The 19,368-nt window shown below is 41.5% G+C and overlaps 1 protein-coding gene across 3 annotated transcripts in view; it reads right to left on the bottom strand.

The window, feature by feature from the left end:
• fli1 (Fli-1 proto-oncogene, ETS transcription factor) overlaps positions 1-19,368 on the bottom strand; it is a 36,401-nt gene that overhangs the window by 4,883 nt on the left and 12,150 nt on the right. For all 3 annotated transcript variants that reach the window (XM_061681337.1, XM_061681338.1, XM_061681339.1), the window contains 4 exons: positions 17,647-17,858; positions 16,706-16,857; positions 15,557-15,760; positions 9,481-9,549 (listed from right to left, as the gene is read on the bottom strand). In XM_061681337.1, coding sequence (XP_061537321.1) covers positions 9,481-9,549; positions 15,557-15,760; positions 16,706-16,857; positions 17,647-17,858 — 637 coding nt within the window. The remainder of the gene's footprint in view (positions 1-9,480; positions 9,550-15,556; positions 15,761-16,705; positions 16,858-17,646; positions 17,859-19,368) is intronic.

The raw sequence follows: 19,368 nt of genomic DNA on the forward strand, positions 1-19,368 counted from the left end.
CACTGTCACATTATGCAGTTTAAACATTAGACCGGCAGTATGTAACTATAAAAAAAATCCTTTTCAGCTCCTCTAACACAGAATTTTTCAGTATTTGATTTTTTTATATTTAGTGAACACCCGATTCATTTGCCGCACTAGCCCACTTGGTGGAGCACCGTAAATGATGGCACGGGAATGACACATTTTACCTGCAAATGGGAGACGCACGGCCCCTTGTCTTTTGTAAAAAACTTACTAAACACATTATTTAGCGTTTGTGTAGCAGAAAATAATCATACAAAAGTTACTGTGTAAACGAAAGCAATAGTAATAATAATTGCCGTGAACGAACAAAACCTCTTTCCGAGGACCCCTTAGCTGCCCAACAAGTTGCCTGACGTAAAATAATCAAAGTTCACCTGCATCCAAGCAACACATGCACAAAACGCAGCAATAATAGTGAATTTACAACAATTTCCTCTTCCGAAGAATCTATCTTTTGTCCCCACAGGCTGTCCTTCAAACCAGAATCAAAATGTTGTAGAGTGTTGTAGAATCATCACATACACGGGCCCCCCTACGTCAATATCGAAGCGATCGTTCCTGTTGTTGTAATACTGAATTCCAGCTTAGGGGGCGATAAAATTTAGGGACCATAGCTTTAACACTGCGCGTATATAGAGGCGTAAATAAAAAAATCCATCCATCCAAGCCCAGACTTCCCTCTCCCCAGCCACTTCATCCAGCTCTTCCAGAGGGTTCCCGAGGTGTTCCGAGGCCAGCCGAAGACACGTAGTCTCTCCAGCAATTCTTGGGTCGTCCATGGGGTCTCCTCCCGGTGGGACATCCCCGGAACACCTCACCAGGGAGGCGTCCGGGAGGCATCCTAATCAGATGCCCGAGCCACCTTATCCGGCTCCTCTCAAGGCGGAGGAGCAGCGGCTCTACTCTGAGCCCCTCCTGGATGACCGGGCTTCTCACCCTATCTCTAAGGAAGAGTCTGGACATCCCGCCTGTTGCTCTCCCGTTCCAGTCTTCCCTCACTTGTGAACAAGACACCAAGATACTTGAACTTCTGCACTTGGGGTAGGATCTCATCCCCGACCTGGAGAGGGAACTCCACCCTTTTCTGACTGAGGACCATGGTCTCTGATTTGGAGGTGCTGATTTTCATCCCAACTGCTTCACACTCGGCTGCGAACCGCTCCAGTGAGAGCTGGTGATCACGGCTTGATGAACCCAACAGAACCACATCATCTGCAAAAAGCAGAGATGCCAGTCCAACCCTCACCAGAGACAAATCCGACTTACAAAAAAAATACATTCAATTAAAATGTATTGCACAGAAATTAAATAAAATCTGTACCTCAAAAACGTTGTAAAAGCAAATCTACAACATTGAATGCAAATGTATTGTTAAATACAACAAAACTCTACTTAACAAAAGTACCAAAAAGAAAAAAAGTAAGCCACGGTAACACTATGCACAGTTTGAACGTTTAATTCAGTAGTTGTGTTATCCATACCGCACTTTGAGAGTCAATGCTGTAGTCATATTACAATGACAATTTTCAACATTCACAACATTCAACATTCATTATCGCTTTGTATGTGTTGATAATTCATCATCACTGTGTACCAGACTATTTGTCCAGTACCAACAGCACATTAATCAACTATGGAGAACTCGGCCGAAGTGGCTCTTGACAGGATATCTGGCCGTGGCAGTGTTGTTGTGTTTGGCACACAGGGACGATTGTGGCACACTGTTAGACAACGATTACAGTTAACCGGGCACCTTGCGACATCCCACGCCACAAATGAAAGACAAATTAACGGCCACAGTTCACAGTTCCATGTGCAGCGCGTTCACTTCCTCCCTTCATGAAACCTTGACAAATGGCCAATCCTGGCTCACTTTTGCGTGGATTCTGCTCTGTATCTGGAGAGCCTCTACTAACAATCAGTCACTCTGACACAAACAGGTAAAACAGAGGATGTGATGAGCCTCCTGGCTCAGTCTCAATGACACCCTGCTATACTCATAGTGCACCTGGCCAGCACCTTTGATGACTTGTATTATCCTCAACAGTTGCCAGAACACAGAATTCTAAAGCGTTTGACAACCACACATTTTTTCTCTCTTTCTCTTTTCTCTGCTTTTTTTTTTTCTTTCTTTTTTTCCCAATTCAAATTTCTCCCAGAAGGCAAGGGAGGTGTAAGAGTGATGACAGAGGTCGCGACTGGGATCCACATGCTGTTTTCAAGGTCAAGAGGCAATCCCTTTTCCCATCAGTGGAAGTGGAAATTCTAAAAAGCTCTCAAGTTCACAAGGCAAGTTTGGAAAGTCTATATACTTTTACATGGATATATGACTGTTAAGATATAAAAAGGTATAACACTGCTCAGATATGAAATATGTCTGGAATGTATGGGACTCAAGGACATACAGTAGAACTCTATATGTATGTATGTACAGTATAGGGAATTGGTGTTGTTATTTAAGGTTGTATGCATTGGTGAACAGATTATAGCTGATATAGTTATTTTATCACCAACAGTGGCATTCAAGATCATATAAACTAAACCGAAAACATGTCAGCGTCCTCATCACCCTCATTGTAAACCTTTTATTCATCATATGCAATGATTTAATGGAATATATTATGTAAATATGTCACTATATCACATTGTACAGTTTGTTGTCGATATGTATTCATTTGTATTTGCTTTCATTTTGCTTAGTTTTTAAAATCTGTTTTCTGCAGTCACGTCGGCATTGAAAATGAGAATTTGATTGCAATGGCCTTCCCTGACTAGATCAATAAATCACATCCGAATCAGACCCTTATCCACTGTGCGATATTGCCCTCTTGTGGAAAAATATATGTTGACAGCTCAACGAACAAAATCCACCTCTTCTCCCATCTAAAAATAATCAAATACTGTTCTGTATTTAAGAAAATGCAACTATAACTTCTCTTTGAAATAAAGTTCAACTCTGAAAGTGTCATTCTCTAGTCCTAAAACTTATTTTAAATGGATAATTAATGTCATATATGGTTTCTAATAGTTCTCGAGAAAGGGGAAAATTCCTGCTGCAGAGTAATCTTTTCATCTCATGAATTATTTTCCACCTATTAAACATTTAAAACCCTAAAATATTTCACCAAAGGGCCCATTCCGGGGGTGATGTTCAAAGTGTAGTAAAATGGCAATTGAGAGCGTAGATATAAGCATGAATGCGATGGATATTAACTTGCAAAAAGTCATTATAATGATGAAAAGAGGGGGGAAAAGAGCAAAACGGGACAAAGAACAAGCGGGGTGCCGTGGCTGAGGGGGCTGTCAGGTCCAATCTGGTGCAGGCTGAGGAGCAGCGAGTCCTGGGAGACTTGTGTTTCCTGCCTACCTCGCCTGAAGACAACCTCTCTTTGTTTTACTGCCCCCCCCCCCAAAGCACCAACACACACATCCACTCGACACCACCTAGAAAGAAACCCAACAAGGAACAAGGTTTGCTCCAGCTACACGCAGAGAAGATGGTGGATTAATATGAGACAGAGGAAGAAATAAATCATTTGTGGCAAGAAAATATTAGAAAAGAGGACAAAATGTTTGGAATTCAGAAGGAAAACAATGGTAATGAATATCCTGGTGAGGACAGGCCGAGCCCTGCTAGTGTTGTGTGCTCATAAACAGCCTTTAGCGGCTTATTGATATCAATTCGAAGTTGCCGGCTTCACCAGCACAACCGTGTGATTGAAGAATGAGGTAGGGACGCTACAGAATGTGTGACACCACAATCCGCTTTTATAACTCTTGTTTATGTGGAGTTCACCGCAGCGAGAGCTTGCGAGAGAGGAGCGAAAGCACAGAATGAGAACCAGCACATATCAAACATACACAAAAAAACAAAAACAAAAAGTCAAGTGCTCTGGGGGCAATGCAGAGCAGGCCAGCCGCGCAGACGTCGACCCAAAAGTGCAACCGCCAAACCCCCCTGCCCTGTCCCACCTCCCTTCGCCTTCATTTTTCCAGGCTTTGCTCTGACTATGACTCGAGCCAGTTTCCACTCTTGTCTGGGGTGTGGTGCACGCTCCTGGGAGACTTGACTGCACGAACAGTTAGTAAAAAAACAAGGCCTGAGTGCTAGACGCAGGGAGGGCGAGAAAGGTAGAAAGACATAATGAGAGAGAGAGAGAGAGAGAGAGGTGGGTTATACATATTCTACATATTCAATGAAAGAGAAGAGGAGAGAAAGAGAGAGACAAAATCCCTTTTACTGAAAAGAAGCCTGGCACTAAAAAAGCGAAGTCACATCTTGGCTGGACGCTTTTAAAGAACAGTGAAGCATCATATTTTTCTCGGCAAAGCAAACCATTAAACGTCATCAACACCTTGTTTCCTCATATAGAAGTTGGGGGCACTTACTTATGCAACTAACTCTATTAGGAGCAATTAGGGTGCATTTATTGTACAATGGCTTTTTCTAATACTATATTAAATGTTATTATTGTTATCAATGGCACCGTGGATGACTGGTTAGCACATCCACCATCCTTTGTGGTGTTTGCGTGTTCTCCCCGTGCTTGTGTGGGACTAATATTTTTGTCATATAAAATGTAAAAATAAGTGAACCACTGTAAAAGTATTTGCCTTTTGAAAATATCTGACAGATGTAAGGAACATGAGGATGTTTGCAGAGTGATGCTGTCACCTAGTTTTATAGGTCTTGCTAATTGTACGGTTCATATTGTAGTGAGTTACACTGTTGGTTGTCATTTGGTCATGGTCAAGCTTTTCCATCACTGTTACCAGGCCAGTGAAAGGCCAGTGAAAAACACATTTTCACTGGCCTGAAGTCTAACAGGAATTTTTGATGTCAAACGCAGTCGTTTCTTTTTTTTTTTTTTTTTTTTTTTTAATTTTGAGTCATTGATTGATTGGATAATGTCGAACTTTTGGGGCGTTCCACTTAATTCTTTCCGGGTTAGCCCTGAAATGCTTTTTCAGGCCACTTTTTGAGGAAGTCGCCCTTCCCACAAACATCAACCACTGTCTTTCCTCATGCACTGACAAAAGGTGGACCAGTGAATATGTTTCAAGCCATAAATCCAGCATTGCATATAGAAACCAGTTTTTAAAGTTAGATTAAAACAATTGGAAATTACCTACTAAAGTATATCATGTATTGCCATAAAATACAGATACACACACAGATTAAAGCTAGAAAATATGAAATCCGTTTAGTACAACAAAAACAAAATAAACTGCAATAAAAAAAAAAAAGTATGACTGATTGACACTCAGTAAAATATTTTTACATATTTCACTTTCACAGTAAGTAACCAGATGCAGACTGACACAGGACCAATTTTGGATCCTGACACTACATTTGGAAAAGGCTGGTCTAAAGCAATGTAACATGCTACAAGGAGACGTGCAGCACGTGCACACACATGCCAATCCACAAGCAGACAAATTTTATAGACAGACGCACGCACAGACCCACAGACAGACAGACACTCACACCCTTTCATTGCTGCTACATTCCGTGTTTCATACGCTGCCTTTTATTCATAAGATTGCATTTTACACCGCAGTGTCTGGGCCAGATTACAGGTTGTCTCATGCGGGATACTCATGCTTACTCGACCCCAAAGAGTCTGCAAAGTATTTGGCTCCTCTCGACTGGCAATATGAGCATGAACATCTGGCAGTGTTGATCTGTGAAACTGTCCGATAAAGGCCTATCCTGGAGCAAACTTTGTTTCATATTGCCTCACATTTTTATGACATTTTGGTGTGAAAAGCTGCGGTTGACTTCTGTAGACAATTATACCAAATATATAAACAAAAAGGCAGACGGGCTGTCACTGCTTTGCTAAAAATGCTGCATTTTGTCCCCTCCCCCCAAGCATTATCTTTTACAGGTTTTCCAATCAAACAGCAAGCAGTTTGCGGCTCCTTAAAAATGTTTGCATTCTAAAGTAAAGGCATTAATTATGCTTACAAATAATGCTTTATCCTTAAATATGACATGCTAAGGTCTTTCCACTCCTACAGACAACAACATTGTTTATCTTTGTAAAGTATTGGACAAATTTGTGATAGAGATTTTCAGCACTGGGGTTTCTCAATCCTGTATTCTTCAATTCAATGTCAACATTTGCGTTGTTAATTTAATTTAATTTTTTTACATTAACTTCTTATTATACTCATGTGACAAGTTTGAATATCAAAATGAGATACAAGATGTAATCATCGTTAAAAATAAATTGCAAAATTTACCTTATTTTTCCACTTGTATAACTAATAGAATATTATTAAATTATTATATTATTATTCATAAATATTCCATTGAAATCGTCCAATGTCCTTAAACTGACAGTCTTCAACCTTATTTTCCATCAACAAATATAAATTGCGGCAACGAAGAATTGTACATAATTCCCAGAGAATAGAGACTTAAAACACCGCTACAGAAATGGATTGCTTTCTACAACTGGATGCAAACTTAAGTGGAAAATATCTGAAAAACAGAGTTCAAGTGCTTTTGGCAAAAAAAAAAACAACAGGAAAATGGTATGTTTCCCCTTGTAATTTGATAGCTGTTCTGATCGTTCAGAAAATTCGGCAAATGATCGATATTACAAACTGTGCCCATACTCAAAAAAAGTTAAAAACGGCAAGCTAGACCATAGGTAAGTTCTAGGTATTTACTAACTGCATTATTTCGGGGTCAATAAGGTTTTTTTTGAGGATATTATGTGATTGTATCCTCTTTTTCTTAGTTGTGAGGTGGCTGTACATTGGTACAAGTATGGACAGTCAGGCAGCCCGTAATAGAAGTCACCTCTTGTGAAAGGGAAATGCTCTTGAAGGGAGTGACCCGCTATCCGTGCCAGTCCAAATACCTGGTGCTGAGAACAGGAAGGCCGGGGTCGAGGGGTGACCGAGCAGAATCTTATCTGCCCTTCCCAAATGGGCGATCGTACTGTATAGAATCCTCACGACTTTGGCCCGTTAGCGCTCGCCGCCTGAGGCAGATAACGAGTCCGAGGGCATTCTTGGACATTTATCAGATGCAGAGTTTCCTCTTTTCCTGCCTGGATGGGACTCTCATCCTGCTAGTTGTGCTATCATTGTTGTTGCAGTGCACTCTCGCTCTTCTGGTGGTGACCCCATATGGCCGACATAAAGGATGTGTAGCTTTCTTTTTGCAATGGGAGATTCGGCCATGTTTGTGTTATGTCACCATAGTAATGTTTGTAGAGTGAAAAAGTATCTGCAGGAAGTCATTCTGGGCGTCGTCCGAAAAGGCTTAGTTCGGCTTTTTGCTATGATTTTATTGGAAATGTCTCATGCAAAAAAATTCATAGCTGGTTTAAAAACACAAAATCTGGATTAGTTTGAGTAGGACTAATTTATTTGGAAAAATGCCTCTAACGTTGCACAAAACGTCACGATCGTCACGCATATCACAAGAAACCGAAGTTCAATGGGCGAAGGATAAACGTTTGTTTGCTTTTTCTTTGGATTTTTAATTTTTTTAATTTTTTGGGTGACACTTATTCCAAAAGGAGCATAACCAACAAGGGGTGATTGGAGAAGAAGAAGAATATTATTGACAGTTAAATGAAGTATGCAGTAAACCTACTCAGATTCAAAGACTGCAGTGTCACCAGTATGTTTTTTCTTTATGTGAGTTGTTTGATAATTAAGAAGAAAAAAGTGTCAGGATGAATTGAGATGGAGTGTTTGTTTTCGCATAAAAACGATTGTTAAAGTGTTATAAATGCCTGTACATCAATCAAGATTTTACCATGGCAAGCATTTTCGAGATCCGTACAAATTGTATGTTGACCATCATCTTAGGACAGATTGTTTTTATTTCGACCACACCAGGTGTTCTTTTAGTTGTGTAAAATTGCAGTGTTCCCAAGATTTTGGTTATTTTAGTTGGCCAAAATATTATAAACACTTCTAGGTATGCTTTGAAGTGGACCCCGACATACTCGCAGTTCGGCACTTGCATATTCATCTATTCAAATGTTTTTTTCAATTTTTGTTCTTTCTCTTTTCTAAATTGTGTTTTATTTTATTCTTTTTGTTTTTTTCTTTTTTGGGGGGAGGAACCAACCTCAAAATTGCTTATTGGTGGTTTATCCCCACCTACTCAAGAATTGTTTGGGCTTTACATTTTTTCCCCCCCTATCCGCTGGGGTCTACTGTTGTACACCACAACAGTCAACAATACTGTTGAATAAATACCTAATTTAAAAAGGCAATCAAAACTCAGCAGACGTGTCATACTACAAAATCTATTTTTTTTGGGATGCAGCATTTTTTCAAATTTATTTATTTTTTGATGTTTTAGAGTGTGCAGGTGTACATTGCGTATAAAAAGTCTACACACGCCTGAAACCTTTTCTACCACCATTAATGTAACCTTTAACCTGCAAAACTGCATTGGTTTTTGTTACATCTTTTCGAGAGGGGAAGTGGGAAAACAAACAACTTGCATAATGTGGTTGCACAAGTGCGCACACCCTCGTATAACTGGGATGTGGCTGTGGTCAAAATTACTAGTCAGTGTTATTGCAAAACCTACAAGGTTCTTCTCGAAAGTAAAACAATCTCTGCAAAAGCCCACTACATCATCTGATATGTATTTGGGGTAAATCAGAGGCACTCTAAATGATGGCAGGTGAGTGCTGACTCCGATTTAACATGAGTTTGAATGTGATTGGTTAATTCCAAAGACAGCCGCATTCCAGTTACAAGAAGGTGTTCACGCTTGCGCCCACATTTTTTCAGTCGTTTTTATTTTGACTTATTCTCTCAAAAACATTTATTTAATCAGCTGAGCTTTACAGGTTATGTGTTACATTAATGGTGGAAAATGTTTTTGTCTCTTTTTTTTCCATATCACAAAAACCTGGCATTTAACTGTGTGCATAGACTTATAATATCGACTGTACCTGTGTTTCCCCAAAAAATGCAAAATGTCTTCTGACTGCCCTCTTTTCAACCATCACATGTACACACTCACTACCCATGATCAATACAATGTGCTCTGAGTAGCCAATCATCCTCCTGCTTCATACACATTGTTGCCTCAGCACCTGTCACTGATGCATATCCACCTCTTGCCTCTTTTCCACAATCACTGCATTCACCGTCAGTCTTCACCCCGCCTGCTGCGGATGGAACTCATCAGCACGCCGCTTCTCAGATCCTTGTTAATATTCTCCTATTCTCTCCAAGCTGGCTTGTCTCATTTTGACACACAAAAGCTACACCTGCCGCTTGAGCTTGTACAAAAGCGAGCAGGGAAAGTGCCTTCGACTTGTGTGAGCACCCCTCCAAGCAATTTACTGACTTTTACTTCCCCTTTTCTCCTCTTCCATCTCTTTGTAGCTCACACCCCTTTCCCATTTATGAATAGAAACATGAATTCCAAACAGAAACAATAACAAGAAGTGCTCCTACCTTCTTTGGCAGTCAGACGTGGGGATGGGTCTGTGTGAGATGGTGTATTGTAGGATAATGATGAACTACCTGCAAGGAGACAAAATTAGCATTAAGAGCTAACAAAACTGTAAAATTGATAAAAACACTGAATGAGAAATGTAAAGGAAAACAGTATGTCTTAAAGCAAGAGTGAGGAACCTTCAGGCATTTGATTCAACCCATCATGGAATACTGAAAGAAAATAAAACCTCAAAGGAACTGGTATATAAACCAGTGAATACTTATATTATTATTAATAATAATAATAATAAACGTTTGTTTGGGCATTGCATCATAGATTTTTGAAGGTTTTGTACAGCACTTTGCTGACTTTATAACAACACTGAATAACCCCTGATTGGACAAATGGCCTACTCCCTTGGCCTAAACAAGCGCACTGCTATTGTACTGTAGTTAAATATAAAACGCACCAATAGGTGGCACTAGATGGCCCATTAGCACTCGGCTGCTCTTATTATTCTGAACTGTGGTCCCATTTTGGACATAACAAACTAATCAGTAGCATTTGTATACTATATGACTGAAGCACTGAACAAACTAAATGCAGCAAGTTGCAAACTCAGTCGATGCCCCTAAAATTTAGGAACAACTCCAGAAATCACTCAGCATTTTCATTGCAAAGTCTAACCCTGAATAATAAAGGCTGCCTAGTCATTTCACCTTATGTAGCAGAACCCGGCGGTGCATTCCTGCACTTACACAGGCACCCTGGGCGGCACCAAAATGCTCTCTTAATTTTAGCTGCCCCAGGCATAAATCAGAGAGTGGAAAAACAGACCCAAAAAAAATGCACAGAGAAAACACAAGAGCTGCTACTACGTGGAGCGTGTTAAGATTTAGCACTGCTGAGTTGGGAGGAAAGTTTTCTTTTTTTCTGAATTGGACAAAATGAATAACGGTGGAGAAAAGTTTGTGTATGATTTGATTCAGATCCTCTGTGCTAGTGTTGAGGGGGATGGAGTAGCCAACTAGGGCTCTGTTTTTTTAAGGGGTAAAGCTAAAAGGGGAGAGGGTTGCTCCACAAATGTACGCTAGCCAACCAACACCCCACCCCTCCTAGTTCTACCTATTCCACGGCACCCCCAAGGCTCTGGGTCTCGTTTAGAGACCTGGGGCCTCAGAACAGGGGAACCATTGTATGAGGCAGGGTCCCTGCACAGCAATCAAACGCAGCTCCTCATACAAAAATAATTCCTCATGCTGAGAGCAGGCACGCAAAAGTCAAGCGAGCCACCAAAGCAAGTGTGTTTGGAATAAGGGAGAAAGTGTATAAGGGAAAAGATGAACCGAAAACGGGGGCGACTGAGGGGAGAAGGAAAAGGGCTGTTTAACCCTTTTCCTACTGTGCGCCACATATGTGGGCTGACCCAGACAGGCAAACAGGCAGCATTGCTGAGAAAACCTCAAACCATCCCGCAGAGAAGTCCAGCATCGTTGTAGCATTGGAGAGGGAGAGCAAGGAGGGGTGAGAGCAAGCGAGAGAGAGGCAAATGACAGGGAATTTTGACTATGCTGCATAATTTTTGGACGACCTCTTCCTTTCTTCGAAAACAAACACGTTCTGCTAATCTGACAGCACAGTGGCCCACGAGTAATTCCCCCCATTTCTTGTTCTAGACTACGTAATGTAACTGTTGTTACGAAAAAGAAGGTCCTCCAGTTAGTCAGGGCCTAACACTAACAGAGTTCGGTCTCAAGCATCTCGATGGACCTTTGTCAATCCAGGTTGTTTATTCTGTGGAACCACAGGATATCATCACCTAAACATGTGGCATAGACTTTGTCAACAACCAGAGGTTCCAAGTAAGTCACTTAAGAGTACCGAACTATTTATAGAGAGACAATAAGGCTACTGTCACAAGAATGTCATACTATGCTATAATATAATGGATTTGACGGTTCGAGTTCCCATTTATTCTGGTTTAGAATCTGATTTTCCATTAGGAAACAATGGAAATCAAATGGAACTTTTGTGATCATCCTAAAACCTTTATCAACTGTCATTTAAACAATCCCAAGTGTAATACAAGTTAACCACTGGTAATATGAAAATGTAAAAAAAAACTAATGAGCTATAAAAAAGCCAAAATATGAGCCGCAATCAGCGTCAGAATAAAACAATTACAAGCCAACCACACACCCAGAATCCTTTGATGTGAAACTGACTCTTGCGATACTTAGTGACGTCTCGCTGGAATTGATTCGTGACTGCCAAAGTTTTGTGCTATTTAAATTCAGATTTGTCCCAAAAATGTTGGTCAAATGATACAACCTTGGAGGTTCCACTATATTGGGAAGAGTGACTTGCTTGAGTTTTGGTTGGAATATACTGCACATTTTGACAAGCAAAACACCAAAACATTACATTAAGAAAATTAAAGCTGTACATCCGTGTTTGTACAAGAATAACAATTGAAAGTTTCTCAGAATTGTAGCTACCTCTATATAAAGACTGGCAAGAACATCAGCTACACCTACAGAATCGTATGACGTCCAATACAATAACTGTACTAAAATCAGTCCATGCAATAGGTTTATTTTTTTTGGCTGTAGTTCACCTTGACGTCAACGATGGTGTACTGTAGTGGTTTCTTGACAGACTTCCATGCAGGCAATGTGGGTTCCAATACCCACTCAGTGATGGTGTGTATGGCTGTATTTATATGCGTCCTGTGAACGACTGGCGACGAGGCCAGTGTGTACCCTGCCTTGCACCCTAAAATCTGCTGGGTAAGGCTTTAAGAGACATTGAAAGTTGATGGATGGATGGACAATATGTCTCAGTGTGGAACTACACCTAATCTGATTTTTCTGATATGTTGGCTGCTATTAAACTTAAATACAGCTCCTGTGTTGGAGTTCATTAAATTACAATGTCCCCAATGTTTTTGTTTAAATTTTGAAGTTTGTCTGTAGTCAGAGCTCAGGCATGGATGTACTGTAAATTGTAAGTTGAAAAAAATCATCTACAGCTTGAGAACTAATGAAATAATTAACAGAAATTGCGGAGATTACTATGTATTCACCCTTGCATTATCATTTACATTTTCAGTGATATGCGGTCTCTCGCGCACTATAGCTCTGAAGCATTTTTCAATCGATATTGATTTGAATGGTCTTTGGAACCACAAACAGTAAAGGTTACTTGACTGCATAACACGAAACCATAGTCCCCCATTAAGTCCCTCATTCAGCACCCACTAGGCCCAACACGGGATAAACATGATCGAAAAAGGATGAATAGATGGATGTAGGTTCAGAGAAAAGTTAGTGGAAGAAGCATACATACTGTATAAAACAGTCGCCTGTCATGAGGTCTGTCCAACTAATGAACCAATTGTCCAATATCAGCATTCCTGTTTGGCAGAAGCCATCTGCATCTCCACTTATTTCAAAATGATGTAAATTCTTGTAGCGCTGAATGTCTGAAGGCCCACGTTAAAGTGAGCAGCTGCATACTAGCTCTGTTGAGGCGGCTAGCAGAAGACGACTAACAGTATAGGGCGCAGAGCCAGACCAGCCAGCCCCTGCACACCAATGATAACCTGCCAGTAGAAGGAACTAATGTGCAAGGAGCTCAATAAAAATGTTGCAAGGGTAAAAAGAGAGAGAGAAACATTTTCCCTACTCAGCCTTCAAGGCCAGATGTTTATGGTCTGTATAAACTATTAAGGATTAGAGAATGTCCCCCACTCAGCAACAGTGCGGTGCAGAAGCCCAGACTTATCACTCGTTTTTTTCTTCCACTTTCCCATTTTGACTTGACTCCCACTGTAATCCGTCCAGATACACAAGAAACGGCAACAGTTGAGAAACAAAACTATTACTGTTTTCGAATGGTGCTCACTCATGACCAGCTTGGACTGTTTCCATGCCCTTTCCAAAAGCTCTTGAACTGATTGTTACTCTTACACCCCCAATTTGTGTCTTGTTACTCCTATAACTTCTACAGTCTCTCCTAACCTGGCTTTTACCCCCCTTGTGTGCTCGGTTCCCTGCACATGTGGTATCAAACTGACTATGTGGGTGCGATAAAGCAAACAATCCATGGTGCCTCCCCGACAGACTAATTTGAACAAATTCTCCAATTGCACCCCAAATTGAAAGCACATTGAGTTGCAGACAGCCATCATTTATAAAAATCTGGATAAGTGACCGAGAATCAAGCCAAAATATTGCTCTGGCAACTACCCTTGTTACTACAAGCAGCTGGTTGGCCAGACAGATGTTCCCATTGTACTGGCAGAGGCACTAGTGTGGGTACCTGAATGATGAAGCTGCGTGAGACATGGCGGCTATGTTTGGCTACACTATGGCCGCAGGGTGGGGAAGCGTGTCCCAGCCGTGTGCCCAGTGTACATTCAGAGCTTAATGACTGTGTGGAATGTTAATCAGAGGTTCAATAAACAGACTCACGCATGATACACACAGATGTCTATGAAATGATTGCATTGCCCATTTAGACAATGTACTGTTTGAAGGTGGGTGGGAGATCATGTCCATTAGATATCACGTGTCCTATAATCACTAATACTTCCAGGGCTTAGCTCTGCCGTCCCTTCCATCATTTTTTGAGCACTTGAGATGCAAGAGTGAAGCCAGAAGTCTATTATCTGGACAGGTTTACGCTCATCTGTGATTGTGCTGCAGGAGGAGACGAGGGAATGGGTTTAGTTAACCAAATCATCGTCCCTGCAGGGTCTGCCTCAATCCTCCATCTTCCTACTCTGTCTCGCTCAGACATTTGGTACTAACGCACTTCGTCCTGCCCCTAGGCTTCCAGTGTCAATAATATGCCGTGTGCTTCCCAGACAGCTGCTCCGAAGCAGGTCAGCCCAAACACGGGAAGGGAGCATTCTTTGCTTTTGTTTGTCGGGAATGGATCCAAAGCAATTTCAACAGGCAAGCGGAGAGGATTCCACAGCACACAAGGTCTAAATCAAAAGAGGGGGCAGCAATAGGCAAAGTCATGGTACAGCATGCCTAAGCCGTTGCTAAGTCCTGCAGCCGGTGGCCATAATGAAAACTGCAGTGCCTAGTGGCAGTCAGACAGATCACCGCGCTGCAGCATTGCACAATGAGGCTGTTATACTCATGACAAGCATCCCTCTCTGCTCTGACAACGTGCATGGGGAAAACTGTTGACACCCACAAAGTACAGTTCCCATTACATCACGCTGAGGTCCATCACAACGTTTTGGGAGCAATGTTAATTTTAGTGGAGACATCAATCACTCCACCCAGTGCGGTTTCTTGATATTCTGCAGCAGTGAAAGCAGCTCCCACTGTTCTTTAACGTACAATGCAAAGCATTCAACGATATTTCCAACAGTTTTCTGTGAGAATCACTGAGACTGAGCTGCTGCACTTAAAAATCTTAGCCCCACCAGATGTTATATTTTATATTTCAAAGGCATTTGCATACTGCCTCAGCAAATAGCTTTGGGTTCCCAGCTGAAACATATGAAGCGGGATTCCATCGAGAGCCTCTTCAAAGGTAATAAGCTCGAATTTAGTTGCCTGGACACACTGGCCTAGCCTGCTTCCCGAGGCAATGCAGCTGGACTCATTTCAAAAATCCATGTGGTGTATGGCAAGCAAAGTACAGCGAGACATGTAGTTGATGGATATCTTGATAGGGAAGAACACTGTTTCCAGAATGCTGCTAATGACCAGGGAGTCATTATGGAGGAGAATCTTCAAACTGACCAACAGAGCCAACACAACGGACATGGTCTAAAAGTCAAGAAAACAAAAGGGAAACTACACGCTTGTAAACAATGACCAGGGATCGGTACTGGACAACATTGAATCTCTTCTTTCGTGTCTGTGGCTTCATTCTCCCTTTATAAATATGATTTGTAGAATGTCACCCGATCAACCCCCTTTCAGATTTGCTGGAAAGTACCTTCCCTTTTCCAAAGTTAGTCTACCACACAGTTTCTATGGATTGCTTTACAACTCCATCTGGGAAAGAACCGTTCATCTCCTGCCTGTTTGCGATTTCTTGACCATTTTTGGAAAGCACACTTACTTTCCCTGAGGTAATTGAGATGAGAGAGAAGAACTTCGGCGTTGTACATGGTGGTGAGTCGGAGGAAGTCATCCTTGCTCATCTTACACAACTCTTTGCCATCCGTGTTTTGAAACATGGATGTGTCAATCTCCAACAGGCCGTACTCCTTGATGGCCCACTCTAGCCACTGGCGTACGTGGTCCTGGGACCACAACGAAGGATCTGCAGGGAAGAAGGAACAGAAGTAGTCGTTTATTACCTACACATACTACTTGAACTTGCTGGACTAAAAGTGAGTGAGTTGAGCATTGAGCATCTCGTGACAGAAAGGAATAGGAAAAAATGAACAAGTTGAAAATGCCATGATTTATTAGGAGCAGACGTGGCTCAGTTATTAGATATAAATAATTCTTTGTCCTCCTTAAACCACAGGAGGATTCATCAGAGTAGAATAATGTTTCAGGTAAATCGACTTTCACGGGGGAGTCTTCATTTTCAAATCCCTTTCTGTCATTATTCAACATTTCTTACATATAGTTACATCTGGAGAGACACTACTCAACAAACCATAGTGTCTGTTGAATATACTGGTAAGACAATCTGGAATCCAGACTCTTAGTAGTCACAGTGCAGCCTCCATGCACTGTGTGGTTGTTGGACTACTGCGGTGTCTGTCTGCATCAATTTACAACCTGTGACAGTTCACCTTGAGTCCAATCCTTTTTATTTTCTTTTGTTTGTATTTAAATAAAATCAATTTGCGGTGAATTTGCTTTCGGGAAAAATGTAACCACTCCCCATCTTTGCGGCTTGAATGAATAATTCTGGCAATAAGACATCTCTTCAGCGTTACAGTGCTGAAACTGCACTTGCAGCTACACGAATTGTGCCATTTCACATATTTAATTATTAACTTGGTGAAACCATAGCTGTTAAAGAAATATAGCTCTGGCAGGCCAACAGATATTTCTACTTGCACACTCTTGGCCACACTCTTGTAGGAGAGATGAAATGCTGGCACACAGCTAAATGAAAATAGGGCTGCGTTGGCGAAGCTGTGTCAAAACAGAAGGACCAACGAAGACAGCACTGAGAACTCATTGCTCCTGTATATGAAATGGGTACAAATACACAGATTTCAGAGGTAGTTATCTTTTGAAGACTTACCAGCTGGTACAATGACTCTCCGTTCATTCGTAGTCATGTTGGGGGGCGGGGCGTTCTTCTCATCCATGTAGTTTCCATAGTTTATCTGAGATGTCTCGTTATTCCCCACCAGCTTATTACATTTACCCACGCTGCAGTCCACTGGAGACTCCCTGTTATGCACATTTTGCAAAAAATATTACGATGGCTTATGAAATGGTTGTTTGTCTAAAACGAAGGACAGTTAAACTGAGGCTGTTCTCAAGAGAATCTGGTACATTTCTAAATAATAGTTATCCGTTGTAAATGATCAAAACAAATATCAGTTTAAGGGTTTTTATGAGGGGAAAAAAGTCCTTACACAAACTTGATTGGATAGGTTAACGATCACATTTTTAGTAGAACATGTCCGCCACGTTTGAGTCATCAGGATTTTGTTTGCAACTGTTACTGGTGGAAAATCTGACAACTTTAAAATATTGTGCTTCATATTTTTTTTTCCATTCCATCGGTTGACAACTTTTATCGGGTGTGTCTTCTATGCGATTGACATATAGTGACAAAAAGAGCAATTAAATGCTCTTCCATTAGATGGGAAATGGAACAATGAACCTGTGTCTCATTCTGTTGCCATTCAGGTAACAGAATGATAGCTTTGTTTTCATCTAAACATAAAACAATTGATCATCATTATTTCAGTGGACTATATATACCTTTTGTGACATTTTGGTTTGGTGCTGTGCATTGAGATTAGATGTAAAATATGTTCCTTGGGTCAGTAAAGGTCAGGAAAACCGCTTCAAATAATTAAGCATCTCACCCAAAGTAGATACCTCCTGTTGGTAACAGTAATTGGCTTTACTGATAACCCAATTCAATACGAAACAAAACAAAATACTTTTGTTATCTTAAGAATTACATTATTAAACTGTATATCGACCACACACAGTTCTGCTTCTTACCTCGATCCGTTCATATGTTCATATTCCCGCTTGACATTGACTCGCACTGGCTGGTTGATCCACTCCTGCTGTGGGGGTAATGGGTTGATTTTGTGAGTCTGGCCATAGTCCTGCGCGCCAGATGCAGTCATGTCTGTCTTGGGGAGAGGGGCAGCAGCAGCGTACGGAGGCTCAAATAAGGACTGGTCTTCACTCACCACTGATAGCGCCTCCTGCAAGGAGAAGCGATGTTCATGTGACGTGTCTTTCTTTGCTCGAACAGGAATTACATCGTAATCCTAACTAGACAACGTGTTTTTGAAACATTAGTGATAAGTAGTTCATTAATCATTTAGGATTTGAAGCAATGGGAGAGCTGGCAAAGCTCCGTCTATAAAAGCAGCTCTCAAACACCCCGAATAACATGATGCATTTACAGTGAAAGGCTCAAACGTCACTCCCACGAGCTAACTTTTAGTGTTGATATTGATTTTTAGGGCAATTTTGATTCACATAAAGACTTTTCATTCACTGTATCAGCAGGAACGAAATGTATGGGCTCAATATCCATCCATCCATCCATTATCCGTACTGCTTATCCTCACTTGGGTTGTGGGCGTGCTGGAGCCTATCCCAGCATTCTTTGGGTGGGGTAGACCCTGAACGGATCACCAGCCAATCGCAGGGCGCACATAAACAACCGTTCGCACTCACATTCACACCTACGGATAATTTAGAGTCTTCAATCAACCTACCAGCGGCACGGTGGCCGACTGGTTAGAGCGTCAGCCTCACAGTTCTGAGAACCCGGGTTCAATCCCCAGCCCCGCCTGTGTGGCGTTTGCATGTTCTCCCCGTGCGTGCGTGGGTTTTCTCCGGGCACTCCGGTTTCCTCCCACATCCCAAAAACATGTATTAATTGGAGACTTTAAATTCCCCGTAGGCATGACTGTGAGTGCGAATGGTTGGTTGTTTCTATGTGCCCTGCGATTGGCTGGCAACCAGTTCAGGGTGTACCCCGCCTCCTGCCCGATGACAGCTGGGATAGGCTCCAGCACGCCCACGACCCTAGTGAGGAGAAGCGGCTCAGAAAATGGATGGATGGAATCAACCTACCATGTATGTTTTTGGGATGTGGGTGGAAACCGGAGTACCCAGAGAAACCCCACACAGGCACAGGGAGAACATGCAAACTTCACACAGGCAGGACCGGAATTTGAACCCCGGTCCACAGAACTGTGAGGCGGATATGCCAAGCAATCCCCCACCAATGTTGCGATTATTTTATTTTTTTATATATATTATTTTGGGTCACCGTTGGTAGGCACAGAATCATTGCTGGTGGCTCCGCTCATTCCTGTCTCCGTTCTGGTAAAATTCAAAACATTCAAGTAGTACAATATTGTTTGTGTCTCTGGTACCTTTTAAGATTGTTGAACTGCGGATTGAAGTATTACGAGACTTATTTCAGGATAATTATTGTAGTAATTTCAGAGACCCCTGGGATACAGAAATGCATTTTCTCTATTTGAAAATGGCATCAGAGGAACCCCTCCAACCCTCAGAATTGTAAAGACATTGTCCATCTCTTCGTCATCCTATGAACCAGGAAGTAGCCTCATAACTAACAAACAGATGTACAAGCACTTTCACTTTTGTCAACAGGAGGTGTACACTATTGAGTTTTAACTGCTTATTACGGCATACCAATCTAAAATAGATCTTATTGTGGCCTTAGACTTT

This window comes from Phycodurus eques, chromosome 7 (genome assembly GCF_024500275.1).
Source record: "Phycodurus eques isolate BA_2022a chromosome 7, UOR_Pequ_1.1, whole genome shotgun sequence".
NCBI classification, from domain to species: domain Eukaryota; kingdom Metazoa; phylum Chordata; class Actinopteri; order Syngnathiformes; family Syngnathidae; genus Phycodurus; species Phycodurus eques.